The following is a 27937-nucleotide window of genomic DNA, read 5'->3' on the forward strand; positions in this document are numbered from 1 at the left end:
ACTGAGCCAGCACCAGACACCAGGGTTCCCTGTGAGTCTCAGGGACATAGCAGGGTGGCACCAAGTAAATTGCAAGTGGTTTCCACTGGCACAAAAAGCTAAAGAAAGTATTCCTTCCACCCAGGGAAAAGAGCTCAAATTTAAAAGAAAAAGAAAAGAAAGAATGCATTGTGTGTCTGTCTGTAGAGGACTATTATAGTGATAGAGAAGATGAAAACACAAATTCAGAAGAGGTCAACAATGTCAAAACCCTTCTGGGCGTCCAAAGAAAACTGGGAAAGAACTTGACGAAAAGCTCAAAAAGTAACTTTAAAAACATTTTTTAAAAATCAACCCCTCATAGTCAACTTAGAACCATGCCCTTCTGTCTGTTTATACTCCTTAAACTGTCCTAAAAATGATAAAAGTTCTTAGGAGTTTTAAGTGTCATTTTCCCATGTAGGAATGTAAACATCTTAACCTATTGAATCCCTTAAGATTTTTCTTGTTTTCCTGCAACTCTTGAGTCTTGTATTTCAAAGTCATTTTTTCTATTCAACTATAGTCTTTTCATCAGAAATTCTTCAAAGTTCTCTTATGTCATTGAATGTCTTTTTTTTTTTTTCTTCTGAAGGATTAAACTCCTTTTTTGCTGAGTAGGTTATTCTTGGTTGTAATTCTAGGTCCTTTGGTTCCTAAAATGTTTCACATTTCAAGGTCTCTTTCTTGTATGTAGCCCCCTTAATGTAAAAGATGCTAAATTTTGTGTTATCCTGACTATTCATGATACTTGGATTTTCTTTTTTGCTGCTTGCAATATTTTCTCCTTGACCTGAGAATTCTGCAATTGGTCTATAATATTCCTGAGAATTTTCATTTTGAGATCTCCTTCAAGAGGTGATTTGTAGATTTTTCAGTTTCTACTTTTACCTCTGGTTCTAAGATACGAGTTTTCTTTGTGGTTTGCTTATTTTTCTAACTTATTTCTTGACTTATTTTATGTTTTGGTTGGGCTTTGCTCCCAGAATGGAGAAACCAGTGTCCAAGATTTAGGCCGTTTCTCCTGCTGTTTTTAGAGCTAACTCTGAGGTTCAGCAGATTTTTGGTTCTTCCAAGGTGATATGATCTAAAGATAGGTGTGGTCACTGCTTTTCTGGTTTGTGCTCTGATCTGTGATTGACCACACTGTTTACTGTTCTGGAATTGTGACCAGAGTGTCTGCACACCTGTGACTACAAGTGCTAGTGAATTTGTGCTCCTCATATCTCTGAGACTACAACCCAAAACTTGCATACATACAGTATGACAGATTCTATACCCAGTGCTAGCAAAGGGGTCCCCTGTAATATCCTTCTGACTAGCTGTCTGTGGGTTTAAAGCTTTGAAATTACTGTTGCTGCTGCTACTAGTGAATTGACTCTAAAGTCTACTGCTGGCACCCTAGTGTGGCCTGCACTGTGAGATCTATGCTGGTTCTGACCATCACTCAGCTGAGAGATCCTTCCTGCTGACTTAAGTTTTGGGAGGCTGGAAAATTATTTCAACCCAACCTTTTATTAATTCTGCCACTCCAGAATTCAATTTGAAGTTTATTTTAAAGTTGTTTTGAGGGTAATTTGGAAGAGATCAGGTACGTCTCTGCCTTTGCTCTCTTGGTTCCATCTTCTGTAAATGTTCTTTGGAGAGAGAATAATATAAAAGAAAACTGGTATCAGAAACAAAGTTTTTTAAGTTTTATCTTGACATGGCTATGTGACCCTAAACTTAACTGGTCAGTACTCTAAAAGTTTCTAGTTCTATGAGTTATGGATAAGGTGTTGATCTTCATTGAGAGAAGAGTGTGCTTCATTATTTGACGGTTCCCCATATCACAGGTCTATTCTTTCTCCTAATTGTTAACTTTTTTAAAGGAGTAATACTCTTGAGGACAGCTAGGTGGCGCAATAGATAAGAGTACCAGCCCTAGAATTAGGGGAACCCTGAGTTCAAAGGTACCTACCCTCAGACGTTTGACACTGTGATCCTGGGTGAGTCATTTAAACTGGATTGCCTTGCCAAAATAAAAGTTTCTTATGATTTTTTTTTATTAATCATTTAAATAATCACTGATATGACTGGACACATTTAAATCGTGTTTTGAATTGTCCTCATTTTTATTTCTATAAAATTCTTTATGAAAAAAAGAGCTTTAAAAAAAATTATATGCATATTACATTTGGACAAAGTCCACCAAAAACAGTCAAAGCAGTTTGAATTGTAATCTACAGAGGTGGACTTAGTCCTAGTATGCTTTAACATTTAGATACTTTTGTTACCTTTAACTTTTGTGACACTGATCTCTCCGACTCTAACAAATGGCCTTTGTTTTTTTCTTCCAACTTCTAAAGTGTTATCTTTTCCCCCCCTTTCTTAAAGCGTTTTATTTTCAGAACATATGCATAGATAAATTTTCAACATTTAACCTTTATAAAACCTTGTGATCCAATTTTATTCCTCACCCCTTCCCCTAGATAACAAGTAATCCATTATATGTTATACATGGTAAAAATATATATTAAATCCAACATATGTATACATATTTATACCATTATCTTGCTGCACAAGAAAAGTCAAATCAACAAGGGAAAAAATGAGAAAGAAAAAATTCAAGCAAACAATAAAAAGTGAGAATGCTATGTTGTTATCCACCCACAGTTCTCTCTTTGGGTATAGATGGCTCTCTTCATCACAAGATCATTGGAACTGGCTTGAATCATTTCATTGTTGAAAAGAGACCGTTTCCATCAGAATTGATCATTGTATAAGCTTGCTGTTCCCGTGTAAAATGATCTCCTGGTTCTGCTCACTTCACTTAGCATTAAGTCTCTCCAGGCCTCTTTGAAATCATCTACTGATCGTTTCTTATAGAATAATAATATTCTATAATATTCATGTACTATAACTTATTCAGACATTCTCCAACTGATGAACATCCACTCAGTTTATAATTCTTTGCTACTACAAAAAGGGCTGCCACAAACATTTTTGCACATGTGGATCTAAAAAGTTTTCCTTTTCTTGATTTTTTGTTTTGCCTCACTACCTCCTTTTCCTTGTTTATCTGCATCCCTGTTTAGAATTTACATCTCAGTTTACATTATTCCTAAATAAATATTCCTAATTTGCTACAATGTGAGTCTTCTCCAGACAAGAAGGATAACCTTATCAAGTGTTGTTCTCCCCTTAACCTAAAATCTACCCATATAGGCTACACCAATCTGATTTCTTGTGAAGAGTGAAGAATTTACTTCATTTTGTCTTAGTTCTGTGCTTTTTTGTTCCCTGCTTTTAGTCCCTCTCCAAACCTTTGACTTTGAGTCTTTGTCATAATAATCTTTCTTTCTGATCACTACAACTGCTGTGTCCAGGTTAACACAGAATAATTTTCTTTGTATGGAACATCTTGGTGATCTGTTCATTACTTTCTGTCTGACTCTCCTCTCTCAAAAGCTTTTCTGTACAAATGGCAGAACACAAAAAGATGATTACATAAGTAATCCTGATTCTCCATTTTATGTGTGTGTATATATAAAATTATAATTAAAAAAAAACACTGTCCTGTTTATTTGAGATTTCTTTTGAACTTCCTTCAGTTGTTTTGGTACATTTCTTAACAGGTTTCAATTTTTGTGACACCATTTGCTAACTCCCTGTCCCATCACCATCTTCAAAATTAAAACAGAACAGAAAAGGGAAAAAATAAAACTTGCTTGTAAATTCTTTTAACAAGCACACCAAGCAAAACAAATCCCCAGAGTGGTCAGGTCCAAGAATATATGTCCCTTTATCTTGGATCTATAACTTCTCTTTCAGGAAATCATTAAAATGTTTCATCATAGGCTCTCTAGGGATCTGGTTAGTTATTGCTTTAAGTTGTCTTTTTAATGTTTTCCTTGTATAAATTGTTTTCCTGGTTCTAATCACTTTATTCCATTTTAGTTTATTCTAAATGATATATTCTTTTTGTGTGAAATTGTCTTTTCCTCTTTTTTGTGACATATTCACATTCCAGTTTATTTAGCCATTTCCCTTTTGTTGTTTTCCTCAATAGTGTTTTATTTTTCCAAATACATGTAAAAATATTTTTCCAACATTAATTTTTGTTTTTCTGTTCCAAATTTTGTCTTGTTCCCTCCTGTACTTCCCCGTCTCAAGATAGCAAGTAATCTGATGTATATATACTTCTGCATATGTGATGATTATTCAAGCATGTACAAAAGTTATATATATATATATATACAATACTTTTAAACATGTTTCCATATCTCCTGTTATACAAGAAAAATCAGACCAAAAGGGAAAAAAACACAAGAAAAAGCAAACAAACACCCGTAAAACGGTTAAAATACTAGGCTTCAATTCACATTTCATCTCCATTGTTCTTTCTCTGAATGTGATTGACATTTTCTTCCCCATATCTATTGAACTGTTTTGGATAACCACATTACTGAGAAGAGTTATGTCAGTCATAGTTGGTCATCACATAATCTTGCTGTTACTTGCTATGTACTATTTTCTTCTGGTTCTGCTTACTTCACTCAGTATCAGTTCATGTAAGTCTTTTCAGGCTTTTCTGAAATCAACCTGCTTATAATTTCTTACAGAACAATAATAGTCTATTACATTCATATACCATAACTTATTCAACTATTTTCAATCCTTTGCCATTACAGAAAGAACTGCTACATACATTTTTGCACATGTGGGTTCTTTTACCTCTTTTGTGATCTTTTTGGAATACATGCCTAGTAGTGACACTGTTGGATCAAAGGTATTCACAGCTTTATAACTCTTTGGACATAGTTCCAATTTGCTCTGCAGAATGGTTGGATTATTTCACAACTCCACCAATAATGCTTTAGTGTCCCAGTTTTCCCACATCCCTTCCAATATTTATCATGAACTTTCTCTGTCCTCTTAGCTAGTCTGAGAGGTATAAAGTGATACTTCGAAGTTGTCTTAATTTACATTTCTGTAATCTGTGATTTAAAGTATTTTTATATATGACTATAGATGGTTTTAATTTCTTCATATGAAAATTGTCCATTTCCCATTTGTTGAACACTAAAATTTATTTTGCATGTAATGGTTCCCTCCTCAGCATTATTCTTCTCCTTAATCCTTCTTCCTGAATTCTACCTACTTAGCTTTTGAATTGTATGTATTTTTATACCATACTTGGGGTAGGGTGGGGGGAGTTTGTGGAGAGGGTGAAGAGGGGGGCCAGAGTTAGATTCGGATCTTTATCTGATTCAGGTAAAGATGAGGGTCATCTAATGCTTGCTTCTGTTACCTTTCCATTGTTGCTTATGTATTTTCCCCTGGAACTCCAGTAATGAGAGACAACAAGTACCATCCACCCCCTTCTTCCTTTTTAAACTAGTGTTTTGGTTTCTTTTCTTTTTTTTTTTTTTTTCCTCAAACCTTCTCTTTCCCTTCTTGAAATGCTCAAAATTAATCAATACGGCATAAAGTTCTGTTTTTCTTACTTAATTCTCACAAAACTCTTTGAAGATTATGTTGGAATAGTTGTTCTGCTCTTAGAATGTTCATTACACAACTTTTTCCAGTTGCTCAAATAAATTTACTTTTATAGGTTTCTTTAGACTCGTTTGCATTTTAGATTTCATTTTCTCTGATCTTTTCAAAAGGAATGCTTTAAAATCCTCTAATTTTTTATAGAATTGTACTCTTGTTTCATATCATAATTTGTTTTTTATTGTAAGTCTACCACTTTTCCTTTGGAAAAATTGGATTCTGAAAGCTTCTTTCATTTATAATAATCAGATCTAGTGGGAATCCTGACTGTGATTCATTGATGTTTTAATTCCTTCTTTTTGGTTGCTTAAGTTTTTTTCTCTAGATTTTGAGTTAAATGACTTGCTCAGAATCACACAGTTAGTAAATGTTAAGTGTCTGAAGCCAGTTCTGAACTCAGGTCCTCCTGACTTTAGGGCCAGTGCTCTATCCACTGCACGCTCTAACTGTCCCTTGACAATCTTTTGATTTTTATTCTAATATTTCTTGTTGTTTCATGGAGTCATTAATTGCTGTTTAGTCTATCCTAGTTTTAAAAGTATGTTAATTTGTTAACCACTTTTTCTTCTGAGCTATTCTCTTTCCAGTTCTTTCCTTCAAAACTTTTTTAACCTCATATTTTATTTCTTCCAGGGATTCATATAGTAGAAGTTCAGTTTTTCTTTTGAATCTTTGCTTGTAATTATTTTATAACATTACTCTTGCCTTTTGGATTAACTGGGGACGGGGGATGGGATTGATGTACCTGTAATAATTTTTTATAGAATTTACTATCTTTACTTATCTCTCTCCAATCCACAATTCCAGTGCACTGTGCTGCACTTTTCCTTGGGATAGTCTGCCTCACTTGGTCTCATCAAGTTTTTGCATTGATTTCTACCTTTTGGTAGTTAGGTTAGGTAATCCTAGTCTTGTCAAGAGTCCTGGATTTTCATGGCCTTTTATAGCTTTCAGGACTAGAAAACTAGGTACTTAAAAGTCCTAATTTGAACCAGGTTAAATGCTGCCATGAACATATTGATGTTCTATTATGACTTAGAATTATGACTTAGAATTATGAAACACTATGACCCCAGAAAAAAAGAAATTGTATGTGATTAAAAGGACAACAAAAAGATGAATCATAAATGTAAGGCAGTGATTTGTTAAAATGATTTATGTGCAAGAAGTAACTTAAAAATCATCTAGGGAATATCTGATTAGAAAAGAACAATGGAGAAAGAGGTGTTCGTTTGTTACCAGTGATTGATTACTTGCTCACAAGAAGTAATAAAAATTATCATTAACATGTATTTTTGGACAGACTGGTAGAAAAGTTACTGAATTGTTCATATTCTTTGACCCAGAGAATCCTACTCCTGAGGGGACATAAATCATACAGAAGTAATATAATACTAAATGCTAGACACTTTATGTAAAAAAGTGTCCTTAGTTTCCTCTATAAGAAAAGAAAGTTCCCATATACAGCAAAAATCATCATAATACTTATAGTAGTAATGATCAGATCTATATTTTGGGATTCCCTTTGGTCAGGAAACCAAATGATATTAGATTCAGGGAACCAAAATGAGGAGATTAGGGTTCCTGGTGGTCAGGGAGTTAAATGATGCGGTTAGTGGCAGATTTGGGTTCAGGTAACCAAATGAAGAGGTTTGGCTCCCCTAAATCCTCTTTGGGATTAGGCACATGGGTAGGGAGTTTTGGGAACCCCTCTTCTGGCAGCGCAGAGGTCCTTCGTAAAGGAATTTTATGAACCTGAAAAGCTACATTGATAAGAAGTTTATTATAGTCTTTGGGAAGTCAGCCTTTGCTATGCATGAATAGAAAGACTGAATTCCTTAGAAGCAAGGTTCTAGCAAGGAAGTAAAGTTTCTAGTAGAGAAATTCCGACAGAGAGATATAAAGTCTCTTAGAAAAATAGGTGAGGGAGATAAAGAGAGGGTAATGCTGAAAGAGAACATTCCAGCAGGCAGTTTTCTAATATGCCTTGAAGAGAGAATTTCCTTGGCATATGGCATATTAGCTCCTCTGCAAAGAGAGGGTTTAAAATTGCTGTTTTCATAATAGAAGCCTTTGGCTACAAGCTGAGGCCTGTTCCCCCTACTAATGAGACTGATGAGTGGAGTTTGAATCTTCAATTCAATAGGGTTGGAGTTCTCCAGTTTAGGACTCAACTAGCCCCACCTAGATAACAAAAGGAAGCTGTTTGTACTTGGGCTGGGTCTTTGCAGTGGCAGGATTCAAGGAGAATCTGTCCTTCAAGGAGTTTTTAGAGTTTCGGGGTCTCTTCATCATTCCTCCCTAAAGCAGAGTTTTAGACTTTTGGGGTCCCTTCATCAGTAAAACATGGTAGAGGAGGGTGATTGTCCAGAGATGAATGCTTTAACAAGTTGTGATATGAATGGAATGGAATATATTTGAGTCATATAACAGAGAGAAATGTAGATAAATTTGGAAATATATATGAAGTGATACTGAATGAAAAAAGCAAATACTCCCCCAAAGTATGCAATGACAGCTATAATATAAATTGAAGTATTGTTAAAAGATAGCAGAACTCAGATTAATTGCAAGGAGTATTCTTGTTTATAGAAAATAGGTTGAAACTTTTTTTTTTTTTTTTTTCCTGGTTAGAGAGGTAAAAACCACAGGTACAAGATGCTGCAAATCTTGCCATATGTAGTTCCTGTATTGGATACTCTTTTGTGTAATTTCAAGGAAGGATTCCATGGAGAAATATATATTGGGAAATGGCTATTTTAAAAGAATCATTTAAAATGGAAATGAACTTAATTAAAAGAGAAGACAAGTGTCAAGATTTAAGAACAATTGGACAGTTCAAGTGCTTTATTTATATCCACAAAATATTAGAAAACCTACTGGAAGTTAGATCTTCAATGAATTGATTATAGTACATAGTAGCTCAATGGCACACAGTTTATTGAGCACTGGACTTTTGAAGAAGTCATGAGGTCAAAGCCTGTCTCAAAACAACTAAATGAGTTAACTTGGGCAAATCATTTAGTTTCTTCTGCCTCATTTTCCTCATGTATAAAATGAAGAGAATGATAGTACTTATATTACAGGATTGTTGTGAGAATAAAATGTGATAATATTTGCAAAATACTTTGCAAGCCATGAAGCACTTTATAATGCTAGCTATCTTAATTATTTTCTTCAAGGAAGGATTAAAAGCATTGTAAAGCTATTGTTACTGATAGGAATACCTAAAGATCCGCTAAAGTATTGCAGTATAATTAGATGGTATTTCTATACTACTAAAAATTGCAAAATATCTGTTGGTATAACTGGGAAGGAGCCAACCATTCTGGAGAGCAATTTGGATCTATGCTCAAAGTTATCAAACTGTGCAAACCCTTTAACCAATAGTATTAGTACTGGGCTTATATCCCAAAGAGATCTTAAAAGAGGGAAAGGGACCCACATGGGCAGCTCTTTTTGTAGTGGCCAGAAACTGGAAATTGAATGGAAGTCCATCAATTGGAGAATGGCTGAATAAATTATGGTATATGAATGTTATGGAATATTATTGTTCTTTAAGAAATGACCAACAGGATGATTTCAGAGAGGCCTGGAGAGACTTACATGGATTGATGCTAAGTGAAATGAGCAGAACCAGGAAATCATTATACACGCAACAAGACTATATGATGATCAATGTGGCTCTCTTCAATAATGAGATGATTCAAATCAATTCTAGTTATTCAGTAATGAAGAGAGCCATTTGCATTTAGAGAGTTCCTATAATCATAGGAACTGAGTGAGGATTACAACATAGCATTTTCACTCTCTGTTATTGTTTGCTTGCATTTTGTTTTCTCAGTTTTTTTTTTCTTTCTAGATCCAATTTTTCTTGTGCAGCAAGATAACTGTATAAATGTATATACATATATTTTTAAATATTTAACATATATTGGACTGCCTGTCATGTAGGGGAAGGGGTGGAGGGAAGGAGGAGAAAATTTGGAACAGAAGGTTTTGCAAGGGTCAATGTTGAAAGATTACCTATGCATATGTTTTGGGGTTTTTTTGTTGTTGGGTTGGGTTTTTTAATTATAATATATAATTATATATATATTGACAAAACATATGAATGGGTAATTTTTCAACATTGACCCTTGCAAAAACTGTGTTCCAACTTTTCCCTTCCTTTCCTCCACTCCCTCCCCTAGATGGCAGGTAGTCCCATACATGTTAATTTGTTAAAGTATATGTTAAATACAATATATGTATACATATTTTTATAGTTATCTTGATGCACAAGAAAAATCAGATTTAGAAAGAAGGTAAAAATAACCCGGGAAGAAAAACAAAAACATGCATATGTTTTGTAAATAAAAAACTATAATAAAATTTTTTTAAAAAGAATTGCAAAAGTAATTTTATCCTCATAACAACTCTCTGAAAGAATGTGGATGTAAAATTTTAGTTAGTTAATCCCCATATCTTTTACTTGTTTAAAGTTATTTGTTCTCACATAGTTGGTAATAAGCAATGAATGACCAGAAAATATATCAATGGCAAAAAAAAAAGAAGAGATAGTTTTTTATATATATATATATATATATATATATATATATATATATATGGATATTTGCAGATCCTAAATAATTTTTGCCTGGAGTTTATAATCTAGGGCTATTCAAAGCTGTGCTCTAAAATTATGGTTTTACTATTATAAAAGTGTTCCATTTTCAGAGGTTGTTGCAGAAGAAGAAATTTTGTCCTGGAAAGGACTTTAGGTTTTATAATACTATCTCATTTTGCACGTGAAAAAAATTCACTTGCCTGACATCAGAGAAATTAGTGGTATATTTGGGGAAAAGCAGGTTTTTTGACTTTATGGTTCAGTAAGAACATTTAACCATGTTGTTTCTCTAAAAGAAATGAGGGAGAGGGAAAGCTAAGGTGGAATAGAGGCAGCAACTCAACCAAATGCTCCCAACATATCCTTCCAAACAACTTTAAAAATAATTCCTCGCATCAAATTCCTGGAATAGTAGAGATGATAAAGGGCAAAGTCATACAATTTTGCCAGAATAAGACAACTTAGGACATTGGCAAGAAAGGTCTGTGACACCAGGATAGAAATCTATCCTGGGGGAAGGCAACAAAGCAACAAGACTCACTGTGGACAGCTATGACAGACTGTAGCAATATCTGGAGCTCTCTACCCAGAGATGGCAAGGGAATTAGACAACTGGTCAGAAAGAGACTATAGGATACCCTTTTGCTTCATATATAGTTTTGGTAGCAGTTCCAAGGTGGAGAGGAACACAGAGAAGTCAGGATCATAAAGAAGGGATCCTGATCACAATTTCAGAGCCAAGAGAAGTGCTGCATAGGAGCTTGGGTCCTTCTTGAATAAAAACCAGGGCACAGACCAAAAAACAGTGACCAGCCTCTTGATCACATCAACTAGGAAGCACTAAAAATTTGCAGACCTTCCCTATCAACCTAACTATTAAAATGGCAGCATGAAAAAGCCTGAAGCTTGGGTTAGGGCATTTCCACACTCACCATGAACAAAAGACATTTGATTGGGGGGGAGGGAAGGGAAAGGTATTATGATGTCAGGAAAGACCACAACACAAATGCAGAAAAAGAAAACTGAAAAGCTATAAGCAAAACTCAAAAGAAAAAAAGTAACTTCAAGACAAGTCCAACAAGAATTGCTGAAAGCTAAAGAAAGATAACAATGGAAGAGGAGAAATTGGGGAAAGAAAAGAAAGTGAAGCAAGAAAAATATGAAAAGAAAGTAACAACTTGGTAAGATATTTTTTTTAAAATGAAGAAAATAACACCTTAAAAAGTAGGCCAAATGGAAAAGAAGTTACAGAAATTCGCTGAAGAAAAGAACTTAAAAGAATTTCCCAAAATGGGGCAGCTAGATGGCTCAGTGGGTAGAGCACCAGCCCTGAATTCAGGAGGACCCAAGTTCAAATCTAGTCTCAGACACTTAACACTTCCTAGCTATGTGACCCTGAACAAATCACTTAATCCCAATTGCCTCAGGAAAAAAAAATTCATTGAAAAATAATTTCTTAAAAATTAGAAATGGATGATCGGAAGCCAGTGAGTTCATGAAACATCAAGAAAAAATAAAACTAAACAAAAGAATGAAAAATAGAAGAAAATGTAATATAATACCTCATTGAAAAAACAAGTGATCTAGAAAATAGATCTGGAAAAGATAATTTAAGAAGTTACAAAGAAAACTGCCTTCATGTTTTAGAACCAAAGATTAAACTAGAAAGACTCTATTGATTACTTCCTGTAAGAGAACCCAAAATGAAAAATACCAGGAATATTGTAGCCAAATTCAAGAATTCCCAAGTTAAGGAGAAGATATTTCAGGAATTCTTTGCTTTAAGCACTGAGACTGGACACTGAAACCATTTTCTGGCTACAGGGAAGCTGCAGAGCCCCATAAGGGGTGTTCAGAGTGGTCTACTGAACATTAAGTGAAAACTGATTTTATATAACCTTCTGGGAGAAAATGGATATTTAATAAAATAGACTTAACTATTCCTGATAAAAGACTAAATCTGAATATAAAATTTGATATTCAAACATTGGATTCAAGAAGCATAAAAAATAAACATGAAAGAGAAATCATTAAGAAATCTAGTACAGTTAAATTGTTTGCATAATTATGATGATACATGAATTCCTAAGAACTTTATCATTATTAGGGCAGTTAGTAATCTACTTTTTTTTCTTTTCTTTTTTTTTCCAACATGGCTAATATGGTGATATATTTTCAATGATTTCACATATATATAATTAATGTCTTATTATTTGCTTTCTCAGTAAGTGGGGGAGGTTCTGAAAGGAGGGAGAGAATTTGAAACTCACAATTTTAAAAAAAAGAATGCTAAAAATAATAAATTCAGGGAGTAGGGGGGAAGGAGATCCCACTAGTAGAAGAAATAACCCATTCCTCCTTCTAGAAGTTCTGTTTCTCAGCAAATTTTCTTTTGTCCAATCAACATTTGTCGTCTTGCAACTCCAAAGTTTCTCCAAAGTTTATCAGCTAGAGATAAGCAAAACTAATCAAATCCCTATTCTCAATAACAATCTTTGTAATACTTGAAGACTGCTATTATATACTCCCATTAATTACTTTTCTTTTGGCTAAATAGGATTGGTTCTCATGTCAGAATAAACAATCACCTCACCATCCTTTTATACTTCTCTGGGTGTGTTTTGTCAGTTTGTCCATAGCCTGACCTAAACTAAACATACTATTAAAGATATAGTCCAACCAGAACATTTTATAACAGTGTACCCTTCTTTTCTCTCTCTAATTACCATGTCTCTTAATACCATCTAAAGAATAAAACAAATTGTCACCAAAAATGAGAAAGGGGGAGGGGGATATGAGGAGCTATGAAAAAGCTTTTGAGTACAATCCTGATGTCAGATCAAAGTTTTCAGCCTTTTTTGAATTGAAATTTGAAAGCAGTTCATTGTCAGAAATTTGGCCATGATGATTTTGGTTGTTTTTAAATACAGGCATTCATAAAACATATCTGCTAAGGCATGGAGAAGAGGTTGTCATCTACATTGATGAGAATACACAGATTAATGACTTCATTGATCCTTAAAAGTTGAGAGTGTTTTAGCCTTTTAAAGGCAGCAGTACTGCATAATTGTCCATTTTGGACTGTATGGTTCTGAGTGCAGTTTTTCTTTTCCCTATAGAACAAGGAAAAGCTTAACAGAATGTGATGGATGATTGGGATGGGAAACAAAATATGAGAACATAAGCACATACACACACACACACACACACACACACACACACACACACACACACACACACACACACATATAAAGAAAGAGAGACAAAGAAACAAACACTGACTCGTGTCTCCAGCAGATACCTACTTGTCAGAATCAGGGAAAAGATATCAAGAGTCAAGACCTCCCACTGAGGCTACTGATTGCCAGGGGCATACAAACCAATCTTCCCTGGAAACACATGAAGATCAGCTGATGTAAAGGTGCCAAATAGCCTTTCTTATTGGTAATCTCAGCAGGGGTTTAGTAGGAAGCTAGAGCAAGTGTATGTATGTCTCTGCCTCTCTCTGCTTCTCTCTGCATCCTTCTCTGGGACTCAAAACTGATTATTTATATTTACTCTGGGATTACCCCATGCCTAACCCACTCAACACTGCATAAGTGGATCCATAGAAGGGAGGCACCTGGAGTTAGTGCTGCGTCCTAAGAAAAGATCTAGCAAGAGGACACACTCACCACCATCTCAAGGAAACACCTGTAAGACACAGCCTCCTGCCTCAGAGGGCAAGTCCCTTTTTAACCTCCTGGGTCCACCCTACTAGCTGACATGGCATACATGGCAATTCTCAGAAAGAAAGTTCCTAACAGGTAAAGATCTTGGCTTTATGACATATGAGGGAAGTCTTACTAATTACTTGATTGACCTTCTTTCTGTGATATCACAGCTCATTGGCAATCAATTAACTTCTCTGTGCCCTGGTTTTTACCTTATTGATATGAGCAAAATATTGAATTTGGTCACTGAGGTCATTTATAGCTCTAAATCTACTATTCTATGATCCTGTTTCTAGCCATAAAAGAAGCTATACTTTAAAACTCAAAGAGGGTTTTATTATTTTATTTTTTCATTCACACTGGCACACATTGAATTGAGTCAACTAAGGTCTTTTTTTTTTATGTGAATCTGTGCTAAACCAGGTTTCATCCAATTATAATTAATTTTTGGCCATAAGAGCCAGCCAAATGAATTTTTTTCCCCCTAGCTAAATTTAGTTTAATTTTGAATTTAGTCCATACATCTGTCTAATCTGTTGGAGATTTTAATTCTAATTCTGTCTTCCAGCTTCAGCTCTTTCTCATTATTATTATTACTACTATTATTCATGAATATGATAAAAGCTTTTTATCTTCATCCATATTTATATAATGAGACAAACAGGACAGACACAGATTCTGGGGCAGGCTTCCATCCTACTTTACATTAATCAGAATTCTTTTAGTACAGTTATTCAGTGAGCTTGCTCTTTCTTAGTACTATGCCTTTTGAAGTAATAGATCTAGGGAACACTTTTGTGTGTATCTGCATTGATAGACACTTGAAGCACAAACATATGAGCTTCATAGTGTCACATGAATGATTAAGCATTTTTTAAGATATATTGTGTATCTGCTATTCTAAGTGCTAGAAATACAAATTCAGCCTATACCCTTAAGGAATTGGCATTTTAATATGGAAAGACAAATTAAATTATAAGGGAGTGGTGGCCAGGAAAGGGAGATTTCCATCTGGGGACTCACAGGAAAGGCAAGTTGATATTTAAAGTATTACCTGACATTTCTATTCCTAAAGCAACTTGTTGCAAGCGGGATTCCAGGGAGATTGAAATGGCCAGGTTTGCTGGGAAGTTAAAGAATGGGAGGGGTTACCTGTGTTTAGTGGGATGATTTGTATTTAGTCATCAATTTACAGGGCCAAGGCTGGGGCAAGGACAGGCAAAGATAAAAAAGATTACCTTTCTCAGGGCTCATGAACTCCAAGATACAAGTCCAAGATACAGAAGAAGTCCTATTGGAGAGCAGGGCAACCATAATTAGGAAAGGACAAGATAGCTAGCTGATAGATAGTATGAAAAGAATGAAGCCTTAGGAAGCATGCCCAACTGGTACAATTTATTGGGGAGGGACTGATAACAGTTTCATGTCATGTAGCATACATTTATTATAATTTAGTAGAGGGAAGTGTATAATATAAAGGATAGCTTGCTTTTTGTTTTGTTTTGTAGCTAAATGATATAGTAGATAGAGTATGGAACTTGGAGTCAGGAAGACCTACCTGAATTGAAATCTAACTTCAAATAGTTACTAGCTATTCAACCCTGAATAAGTCATTGAATCTCTGATCACTTCATCTGTGAAATGCAATAATAATAGCACCTACTTTAACATGATTGTCTTGAGCATAGAGAGATAATACTTATAAAGCACTTTGCAACCATAACATATTATGTAAATACTAGATGTTACTATTTTTTCCCACTTAATAGCATTTTATTTTTATATATACAGATAGTTTTCTTTTTTGGGGGGGGGTATCTTTTTATTTATTATTTATTTTTTTATTAATTTTTATAATTATAACATTTTCTTTGACAATACATATGCATAGGTAATTTTTTTTTTTTTTTTAAACAACATTATCCCTTGTACTCCCTTCTGTCCCGAGTTTTTCCCCTCCTTCCCTCCACCCCTTCCCCTAGATGGCAGGCATTCCCATACATATTAAATATCTTATAGTATATCCTAGGTACAGTATTATATGTGCAGAACCGAATTTTTTTGTTGTTGTTGTTGCAAAGGAAGGATTGTATTCGGAAGGTAAAAATAATCTGGGAAGAGAAACAAAACAAAACAAAACAAAAAAACCAATGGTCACAGTTTACACTCATTTCCCAGTGTTCTTTTTCTGGGTGTAGCTGATTCTGTCCATCATTGATCAATTGGAATTGGATTAGCTCTTCTCTGTGTTGAAGATACCCACTTCCATCAGAATACATCCTCATACAGTATTATTGTTGAAGTGTATAATGATCTCCTAGTTCTGCTTGTTTCACTCAGCATCAGTTGATGTAAGTCTCTCCAAGCCTCTCTGTATTCCTCCTGTTGGTCATTTCTTACAGAACGATAATATTCTATAACATTCATATACCATAATTTACCCAACCATTCTCCAATTGATGGACATCCATTCATTTTCCAGGTTCTAGCCACTATGAAAAGGGCCGCCACAAACATTTTGGCACATACAGGTCCCTTTCCCCTCCTCAGTATTTCTTTGGGATATAAGCCCAGTAGTAGCACTGCTGGGTCAAAGGGTATGTACATTTTAATAACTTTTTGAGCATAATTCCAGATTGCTCTCCAGAATGGTTGGATTCTTTCACAACTCCACCAACAATGCCTCAGTGTCCCAGTTTTCCACAGCCCCTCCAACGTTCATCATTATTTGTTCCTGTCATCTTAGCCAATCTGACAGGTGTGTAATGATATCTCAGAGTTGTCTTAATTTGCATTTCTCTGATCAATAGTGATTTGGAACACTCTTTCATATGAGTGGATATAGTTTCAATATCATCATCTGAGAATTGTCTGTTCATATCCTTTGACCATTTATCAATTGGAGAATGGCTTTTGATTTCTTATAAATTAAAGTCAATTCTCTGTATATTTTGGAGATGAGGCCTTTATCAGAACCTTTAACTGTAAAAATGTTTTCCCAATTTGTTACTTCCCTTCTAATCTTGTTTGCATTAGTTTTGTTTGTGCAGAAACTTTTTAATTTGGTGCAATCAAAATTTTCTATTTTGTGATCAATAATGATATCTAGTTCTCCCTTGGACACAAACTCCTTCCTCCTCCACAAGTCTGAGAGGTAAACCATCCCATGTTCCTCCAATTTATTTATGATTTCATTCTTTATGCCTAAATCTTGGACCCATTTTGATCTAATCTTAGTATGTGGTGTTAAATGTGGGTCCATGCCTAGTTTCTGTCATACTAATTTCCAGTTTTCCCAGCAGTTTTTGTCAAATAATGAATTCTTATCCCAAAAGTTGGGATCTTTGGGTTTGTCAAACACTAGATTGCTATTTTTATTCACTATCTTGCCCTGTGAACCTAACCTATGCTACTGATCAACTAGTCTATTTCTTAGCCAATACCAAATGGTTTTGGTGACTGTTGCTTTATAATATAGTTCTAGATCAGGTACAGCTAGACCACCTTCATTTAATTTTTTTTCCATTACTTCACTTGAAATTCTTGACCTTTTGTTGTTCCATATGAATTCTGTTGTTATTTTTTGTAGGTCATTAAAATTGTTTCTTGGGAGTCTGATTGGTATAGCACTAAATAAATAGATTAGTTTAGGGAGTATTGTCATCTTAATTATATTCGCTCGGCTTATCCAGGAGCACTGAATGTCTTTCCAATTGTTTAAATCTGACTTTATTTTTGTGGCAAGTGTTTCGTAATTTTGCTCATATAATTCCTGACTTTCCTTTGGTAGATATATTCCCAAATATTTTATACTATCGACTGTTATTTTGAATGGAATTTCTCTTTGTATCTCTTGCTGTTGGATTGTGTTGGTAATGTATAAAAATGCTGAGAATTTATGTGGATTTATTTTGTATCCTGCAACTTTGCTAAAATTCTGAATTATTTCTAATAGCTTTTTAGCAGAGTCTTTGGGGTTCTCTAAGTATACCATCATGTCATCTGCAAAGAGTGATAATTTGATTTCCTCATTTCCTACTCTAATTCCTTGAATCTCTTTCTTGGCTCTTATTGCTGAGGCTAGTGTTAATAGTACTATATTGAATAATAATGGTGATAGTGGGCAACCTTGTTTCACTCCTGATCTTACAGGGAAAGGTTCTAGTTTATCGCCATTACATATGATGTTTACTGAAGGTTTAATATATATGCTCCTTATTATTTTAAGGAATAGTCCATTTATTCCTATACTCTCAAGCATTTTTAGTAGGAATGGATGTTGGATTTTATCAAATGCTTTTTCTGCATCTATTGAGATGATCATATGGTTTTTATTAATTTGATTATTAATATGGTCAATTATACTAATAGTTTTCCTAATATTAAACCAGCCCTGCATTCCTGGTATAAATCCCACTTGGTCATAGTGTATTATCCTGGGGATGATTTTCTGAAGTCTTTTTGCTAATATCTTATTTAAGATTTTAGCATCAATATTCATTAAGGAAATTGGTCTATAGTTTTCTTTCTCAGTTTTTGATCTACCTGGTTTAGATATCAGTACCATGTTGTCTGTGTCATAAAAAGAATGCAATCCCTATTTTTTCAAATAGTTTATATAGCATTGGAGTTAGTTGTTCTTTAAATGTTTGGTAGAATTCACATGTAAATCCATCTGGTCCTGGGGATTTTTTCTTAGGGAGTTGGTTAATAGCTTGGTCTATTTCTTTTTCTGAGATGGGACTATTTAGACTACTTACTTCTTCCTCTGTTAATCTGGGCAAGCTATATTTTTGAAGGTATTCTTCCATTTCATTTAAGTTATTGAATTTATTGGCATAAAGTTGAGCAAAGTAGCTCCTAACTATTGTTCTAATTTCCTCTTCATTAGTGGTGAGTTCTCCCTTGTCATTTTCAAGACTAACAATTTGCTTTTTTCTCTTTCCTTTTTTTAATCAGGTTTACTAAGGGTTTGTCTATTTTTGTTGGTTTTTTCATAGAACCAACTCTTAGTTTTATTAATTAATTCAATAGTTTTTTTTTTTTACTTTCCATTTTATTAATCTCACCCTTTATTTTTTAGAATTTCAAGTTTTGTGTTTGTCTGAGGGTTTTTAATTTGTTCCTTTTCTAGCAATTTTAGTTGTAAGCCCAGTTCATTGGCTCTCTCTCTTTCTCTATTTTATGCAAGTAGGCCTGTAGAGATATAAAACTTCCCCTTATTACTGCTTTGGCTGTATCCCACACATTTTGGTATGATGTCTCATTATTTTCATTTTCTTGGGTGAAGTTATTAATTATGTCTATGATTTGCTGTTTTACCCAATCATTCTTTAGTATAAGATTATTTAGTTTCCAATTATTTTTTGGTCTATTTTCCCCTGGCTTTTTATTAAATGTAATTTTGATTGCATTGTGGTCTGAAAAGGATGCATTTACTATTTCTGCCTTACTGCATTTGATTTTGAGGTTTTTATGTCCTAGTATATGATCAATTTTTATATAGGTTCCATGAACTGCTGAGAAGAAAGTATACTCTTTTCTGTCTCCATTTAGCTTTTGCCAAAGATCTATCATATCATATTTTCTAGTATTCTATTTACCTCTTTGACTTCTTTCTTATTTATTTTGTGGTTTGATTTATCTAATTCTGAGAGTGCAAGGTTGAGATCTCCCACTATTATAGTTTTGCTGTCTATTTCTTCTTGCAGCTCTCTTAATTTCTCTTTTAAGAATTTAGATCAATTTTTGTTTTTGCTTGATCTGAGATGAAGATGGCTACCCCTGCTTTTTTGGCTTTGCCTGAAGCATAGTAGATTCTGCTCCACCCTTTTACTTTTAGTTTGAATGTATCACCCTGTTTCAGGTGTGTTTCCTGTAAACAACATATAGTAGGATTCTGACTTTTAATCCAGTCTGCTAACTGTTTCCTCTTTATGAGGGAGTTTACCCCATTCACATTTATGGTTAGAATGACTAATTCTATATTGCTTGCCATCCTGTTAACCCCTGCTTATGCTTTTCTCCTTTCCTTCCCTCTTACCCCCCTCCCCAGTATTAAACTTGTGAACACCACTTGCTTTTCACAGCCCTCCCTTTTTAGGATCCCTCCCCCACCTTAAAGTTCCTCCCCTTATTTTACCCCTTTTCCTTACAATTTCTGTATTCCCTTCCCCTTAGCTTACTCCTTGCCTCTCACTTTTCAATGAAGATGAAGTTTCACCATAAATCAGATATGTCTATTGATACACACTATGTTCATCTCCCTCCTTTCTTTCTCTCAGCTATAATAGGTTACTTTTGCCTCTTCATGAGAAGACTTTTTACCACTTTACACTTTTTTATTTATTAATTTCCTTTCTACCTCTAGTTTCTAGGACAAATTATACCATATGTTCTTTACATATTTTTATGGCAGAAGTATAGTTCTCAAGATTTCTTTTTACCTTTTTAGAAATCTCTTGAGTTCTGTATTTGAAGATCATACATTTTATGTAGGTCTGGTTTTTCATCAAGAATAGATGGAATTCATTTATTTTGTTAAATGTCCATCTTCTTCCCTGGAAAACGATGCTCATTCTTGCTGGGTAAGTTATTCTTGGCTGCATACCAAGTTCCTTAGCCTTTCGGAATATCATATTCCAGGCCCTTCGTTCTTTTAATGTAGATGCTGCTAGATCCTGGGTTATCCTTATTGTGGCTCCTCCATATCTGAATTGATTTTTTTCTAGCAGCTTCCAATATTTTTTCCTTTGTCTGATGGTTCTTGAACTTGGCCACTATATTTCTTGGCGTTTTGATTTTAGGGTCCCTTTCAGTAGGTGATCGATGAATGTTTTCAATGTCTATTTTACCCTCTGTTTCCAAAACGTCTGGGCAGTTCTCTTTGATAATTTCCTCGAAAATAGTGTCCAAGCTCTTTTTTTCTTCACATTTTTCAGGGAGTCTGATTATTCTCAAATTGTCTCTCCTGGATCTGTTTTCCAGGTCTGTTGTCTTTCTAATAAGGTACTTGACATTCTTTTCAATTGTTTCATTTCTCTGGTTTTGCTTGACTACTTCTTGGTTTCTCCTTGAGTCATTCATTTCTATTTGTTTGAGTCTAATTTTCAATGATATATTTTCTTCACTCACTTTTTTTATATCTTTTTGTAATAGTCCAATTGTGTTTTTAAGTGAGTTTTTTTTCTTCTAGGAACTTTTTTCCATTTTATCCATTTTATTTTTTAGAGAGCTGTTTTCTTTATCCAGCTCACTAATCCTGTTTTCCTTGGAGTTGTTTACCTTTTCCAATTCACTAATTTTGTTTCTCAATGATTTGATCTCTTTATCCACTCTGGATAACTTCTCCAGGCTGTCTTGCCAAGTGTACAGATAGTTTTCAGCATTTACTTTTATAAAGTACTAAAGAGGATGATTATGCTTACAAACTAGAGGCGTCTTTGTATCTACATAGTCAGAGGTAGGGAACATCATGCCTGTAGGCTGAACAAGGTCTACAAAAATATATGCTAAGGCAACTACAGATAATGATAAGTTGAAAGCTATGTACAGCAACTTCCTACTGCTTGAGTTCTATAATTTAATGATTTTGTATGGTCCATGAATGATGTTATAAATATCTAAATGGCCTTGGCAGAAAAAAGATTCCCCACCCCTATTTGTTTATTTATTTAGAATTTTTTTTTATTTATAGCTTTTATTTACAAATAAAGATATATAATTTTTCAACACTGACCCTTGCAAAACCTTTTGTTCCAAATTGTCCACTCCTTGCCCCCACCCCTTTCCCTAGATGGAAGGTAATCCAATATATATTAAATATGTTAAAATATATTTTAAATCATATATATATATATATATTTAGTTAGTTAGTTAGTTATCTTTGTGAGATGTAGAAGACCCTTACTACTCAGAATCACTCAAAATAGGAAGCAGAAAAGGTTGTTTATTATACCTCCGGAGGATGAGCTGTTCTAGCATGAAATAAGGGAAAGAGACAACTTGTGGTAGGAGGGCTAAAGAAGTAGTAAAATTACATAGCTTTTATATAAGAGATTACATCACAACTAAGAGAGCATTGAGAAGGGGAAGGGAAGGCATCTAATTGGTTGTTGCTATCTGGAAAGATTGGAATGAAACCTGATTTCTAGAAAACAGAAGATCAGATCTTCATGCTTAAGATATAGCTAGCCAAGGCTAAAGTACATACGGGCCTGCACATATTATACAAATCATAGGAGAAACACAGAAATAATGAAAATAAAATACAGAAAAAGAATTCACAGATTCCTGTAAGTTCTTTACCTTTTCTCTCTATTCCACACATCTTGGCTGCATAAGAAAAATTGGATCTAGAAAAAATGAAAGAAACCTGAGAAGGAAAATAAAAAATGCAAGCAAACAATAACAGAAAGAGTGAAAATGCTATGTTGTCCACACTCATTTCCCATAGTCCTCTCTCTGGGTGTAGATGACTCACTTCATTACTGAACAATTGGAACTGCCCGCCCCTGTTTTAAAGTCTTAAATTGAACTCAGTAGGTCTTCTGACTTGAGACTAATTTTCTATGTATTGTATGGTATAGGAATTCTAAAACCATAAAAAGATTTGATAATAAAAACTTAATATTTATATTATAATCAAAATTATATGTTTTGATGTAACAAACCAGTTACATTCAAAACAAAAAAAATTTGCATTTGTTTCTAAAATTTTTCTCTCCTTTTTCACCACTCACAATTAAGAAACCACTATGAAGTTTATGAAAACATTTTCATAAAAGTCAAGTTGTGGGGGAAAAAAGAGATCTCGCACCCTTGAGAAAATAAAAACCCTCAGGAAAAAAGAAGTTTAAAAAAGAGAGAGAGTGCTTCAGTCCGTATTCAGACATAATTAGTTCCTCCTTTGGGTATGGATAAGATTTTTTATCATGTCCTTCAGAATAGTCAAGGATGATTGTATTACTGAGAATAGCAATATCATTCACAGCTGGTCATCCATTGCTATTACTTTGTATATAGTACATTTCGCTTTGCTTGACTTCACAGAGGATATCCCAATGTTTTTTTTTTCCTCCTAAGAGCATCCTGCTCATTTCCCATAGAACAATAATATTCCATCTCCAAAAAAATTTGGAGGCTTTAAAAGTTTTACAAATCTAAAGTTGTTAAATTGATTTTTTAAGGTAATTTTTTTTGTTGAAAATAGTTATTAAAATTTGGAGTATTTTAACTTTGAGATACTTATTTAACAAGTGTTTTCCTTTTCCTAGGACAAAATTAAACTATAATCCTCCAAAAGACGATGGGTCAACTTATAAAATTGAACTTGAAGGAATATCAGTAATGGTCATGCGAGAGATTCTGGATTACATCTTCAGTGGACAGGTATGATGGAGAACAGAAGAGAAAAGAAGATCTAAACACTCCTTAAGCTGAAGGGGAGAGTTTCCTTTTATAGTTATATAGTAAAGATCTACAACTGCTGTTATTTTAGCTTTAAGTAGATTTAAGTAGTATTTGTGTATTATTTGCTGATTAAAGGCACTCCAGAGCTCTTTTTAGCCCAACATCCTTCCAGCCATGTGAACAACAGCAGTGGAGTTGTAAATAGACCTCAGAAGCCATCTTGTCAAAACAATTTACTTTATGTAGGCAGAAGTTGAGGCCTAAAGAATCTGTGGCTTTCCAATTTGCCATTTTGATTCTTGTTTCCAGTAATCTAGGGAAAAGGCTTACCTTCTTACCTCCAGGTTTTTTTTTCTTTCTTCTTTTTTTTTTTTTTTTTTTTTAATTCCTACAACCTTCTAGAAGAGTTAGAATTTACAGTTCAGTTTTTGTACAGTTTTGTATTGTATTGTGTTTGTATTGTACAATAAATTGTATAATTTACAATAGAGTTTCCATTGACCTTGAAAACTTGGTTTATATATCAGAATCTTGGATGTTAGAAATAATTTTATGGAACTAGTTCTCTCTTTCTCCAAAACTGGCTAGTATATGTACCTTGTACCTATCTCAGTCTCACAGATAATAACTTAAGGTCACTCTCACAGGAGTATCTTTTTTTTTACGTAATTTTTTGCTACTTGCATTTTCCAATTTATATCTTCTTCCCCTATATCTCCTAAATTTCTAGAGTAAGGAAGAAAAATTATTGGAAATCTATTTGGTATTTTTTTAATTCTTATTTTCCCTACTCCAAAATGTCATTTCATGATGATGCTTTTCTCAGACGTTGTATGTTACTATATTTTCACTCAATGAATATTAAGGTCCTACTGTACGTGCAAGGCCTTGGGTTCAGTTAAGCACTAGGTGAGGCATAACACTCATAGGTCTTATAATCGAGAAAGGGGAAGCAAACCATATACAATTAACATAAAGTAGATTTACACCTAAGGTACTAATGGATTCAAAGAATGAATCACATTCAACTAGGAAAAATTTGGTTATGCTGGGAATAGATTTGATGTATGTAATATATAGTAATAATTGTCACTTCACCTCTATCCTTTCTCTTTTCTTTATTTTACTATTCTTTCTTTTCTCTTTGATTCCCTTCCTTTTTGCCATTTTTCCTTATCTGTTTTTTAGTTACAGGTTTGGATCCTGCCTGTTATCAAATGATGATCACCAAACATTAATGAACTTTAGATTTGATTTCATGACTGAATTTCATTTCTGAATTTAAGTTCATTTGGTTTTGCTTTCCTATGAAAGCAAATTTTGTCTTTTCCTGTGAAATAATCAAAGATATTCCAGGATGTCTCAGAGCCATAACTGAAAGTTGGTTTAACTTGTGTAGCTTGTTTTGAATAAAGTCCACAAACAACATATTAGCTTCCAAGTTGAATTTTAAAACTTAATGTTTATAGTTTGACTTATTTTATTCTCCCATTTAATTAAAATTTTAACTTACAATAAGATAAAGCAAGCAAAAGGTCCTGGCAAGAGTTTTATTCAATGTGATACATTTTTGCTTTTTCAAATATGAATCTTGAGAAAACTTTGCCTCATTAAGAGAATACTGTTATGACTTGAGCAATATTCCAATTCTTATATCATATGACAGATGAGTCTAGCAACTATGGGCTCCTATTGTCTAAGATTATTACAATTCTATTTTGATTATACTGTAAAAAGCAAATTTTACTTTGGTACTGTGGAATTCTTTCTTTCCATTTCTAATTAAAGGTTAGGTATTTACTCTGTGAGATGTTTTTAATAATGTATCAGGAATTCTGGAAATATAACTCTTTTAACAGAAACAGGGATTACTCTCAAAGAAAAGTGAAGAGATGATAGGGGCCCTCAGGCTAAAATTGGAAGCCAATTGGGTGAAAATATAAGAAAAACAAGATTAAAAAATCTTTCTGAAGAGCAACTTTTTGAGACTTGTTCTGAATATTAGTTACAAATTCAGATCTATCTCTTTTGCTTTGTAGATATTATATGATGCTTGATCCTCATAATAATGACTGAAGTATTACAAGATCCTAAGTTAAAATTTGTTCAATATACTGGCTTTTTCTAAAGTGAGTAAACACAAAATTTTCACCAATAATGGTGGTATTTTTAAGGGATACTCTATTAACCAAAGTGTTCAGTTAACCAGGACATAATCATTCTCAAGAATCAAAAAAAAAAATCTCTTTCCTCAATAAGCATATATTTTAATGGAGGAGACTTAAATATATATAGCAGTACATACAGTCTATATATAATATAGATACAAAATAATTAGGGGAAAATGCTATTAGCTTCTAGGATGAGGGAAAACCTCCCAACATAAAGTTATGTTTAAGCTGAATCTTGAAGGAAGCTATCCACAATAGGCATACATTGTCTATTCTTTTTTCCCTCTTTTCTTGCTCAGGGTGCCTTTACTTTTTTTGCTTTTAAAAAAAACAAAACAAAACAAAAAACTTGGCAGTACTTTTAGTTTCAAATGCTTAGAATTTAATTTTGAATATAAAATAATGTAAATAAAATTCTTACAGATCAGGCTAAATGAAGATACAATTCAAGATGTTGTTCAAGCAGCAGACTTGTTGCTGTTGACAGATCTGAAAACTCTCTGCTGCGAATTTTTGGAAGGTTGTATTGCTGCTGAGAACTGCATTGGCATTCGAGACTTTGCACTGCATTATTGTTTGCATCATGTACATTATCTTGCTACGGAATACCTGGAGACTCATTTCCGAGATGTCAGCAGCACTGAAGAGTTCTTAGAACTAAATCCTCAAAAGTTGAAAGAAGTGATTTCTCTTGAGAAGTTAAATGTTGGGAATGAAAGATATGTATTCGAAGCAGTTATTCGATGGATATCCCATGATTCAGAAATAAGAAAGGTACTATAGAGTCATTTGAAATTGATAATTTCTAATGTTTTTCTGAATATTTATTTTTAGCTGTTTGCCTATTTTGTTTTATTTTATTATGGGAAGCAACTTACAAATTGAATTGAATTTAAGAATCTGAGAATAAGATACTAGAGGTATAGAGACAATGAAGCAATCTATGTCCTCAAGGAGCTTTCATTCTATTGGAAAAAGTAACTCAAGGAATACTTAGATTAATAATGGTAATTAACATGAATATAGTGCTTTGAGATTTACAAACACTTGCTATGTATTTCTTCATTTGAGCCTGTGTAGTAGGTGTTAGAGATATTATTCCTGTTTTATAGTTGATTAGTTTTTGGAATGTAGTTTCTTAGTAAGTTGGTTATATGGAACTCTGAACTCATTATTGCACGGAAACAGTGCTATATAAAATGTGAATAAATTCCCATGCCAAACAAAAATCTATTTAAAATAATTTATTATTGTCTTCAAGTCCTGACTATACTGTGGAATCCAACTATTCTTTGGTACATTGTACTTAAGACAACATACATTATAAGTTTCAAATGGGCTACTTAGAACAATTGAGGCTTCATTTGGGCATTATCTAGCTGCTTCTGAGGTCCTCAGATAAGGAGAGAGTAGTATAGAACTTCAGAACACATAGGCAAAGAAGGAAAAGATTAATTACATAGCAAGAAGTAGGGACTTAAAAGGTTCACATTAAAGCTCTGACCAGAAGTCCTGTAGATTTGTTTTCTTTGTTTGCTTTGGGGAAAGAGATTTTGGTTAGGAGAGTTTTAGCTCCTGTACATGGCAGTAGCAAATATAGCCAGTCAGGAGAGTGTTTAAGAAATCTAGTTCAGTTATACACAGTAATAGCAATAATACAATGATATCATCTCTGAATGACAGAAATGTTGTAAAATTTAGCTATTCTTATCAATACATTGTTCAAGACAGTTCCAAAAAACTCATGTTGAAAAATGCTTCAGAGAAGGAACTGATGAAGTCCAAGTTTAAAGAATTTTTTTTCACTTTTTGCTTTTCCTTTTTTGTAACATGACTAATATGGAAATGTTTTCCATGATTTCACATGTATAGTTAGATATTATATTGCTTGCCTTTCTAATTGTGGGGGAGGAGAGGAGAAAATTTGGAATGCAAATGTTTTTTTAAAAGGAATGTTAAAATATTTTTTTAGGGAGAAGCTAAATTAAAAAACAACAACAACAACAACTTGAATTCAACTATATAGAACTATAAATTGTCATCTAGTCCAGAGCTTCTTTAATAGTTGTTTTTGTTTGTTTATTTTTGACTGTTTTGAAAGTCTGGTGAATTTAATGAACACTTTCATAATAGGTTTTTAATGGATAAAATGAAATGCATAATGTTACAAAGGAAACTAATATTGAAATGGAGTTATCAAAATTAAAAAAAAAAAAAGACTTTCTATATCCCAGGTTAAGAATTCCTCATCTAGTCCAATGCCCTCATGTTATATAAAGAAACTGAAGCACAGAAAGAAGAGGTGGTCATACAGTTCTAGGTGCAGTGAGAATAATAGTGAGTGTCTTCTATAGAAAAGGCTACTCCTAATATTAATTAGGTATTTGCTGGAGAGGCAGGAAAAATGAATCTTCAGTGGCTTTTCCCTAATGTAGGTTTTCTGAGTTATGTATTCTTTTTGTGATTATAACTTATGT

The 27937-nt window shown here is 33.7% G+C and overlaps 1 protein-coding gene across 1 annotated transcript in view; it reads left to right on the top strand.

Moving 5' to 3' along the window:
- The window catches only part of GAN (gigaxonin), a 63925-nt gene that overhangs the window by 15520 nt on the left and 20468 nt on the right, over positions 1 to 27937 (top strand). The window contains exons 2-3 of the mRNA XM_074288219.1: positions 23154 to 23268; positions 25884 to 26234. Of these exons, the coding sequence (XP_074144320.1) occupies positions 23154 to 23268; positions 25884 to 26234 (466 nt within the window). The remainder of the gene's footprint in view (positions 1 to 23153; positions 23269 to 25883; positions 26235 to 27937) is intronic.

This window comes from Sminthopsis crassicaudata, chromosome 2 (genome assembly GCF_048593235.1).
Source record: "Sminthopsis crassicaudata isolate SCR6 chromosome 2, ASM4859323v1, whole genome shotgun sequence".
NCBI lineage: Eukaryota > Metazoa > Chordata > Mammalia > Dasyuromorphia > Dasyuridae > Sminthopsis > Sminthopsis crassicaudata.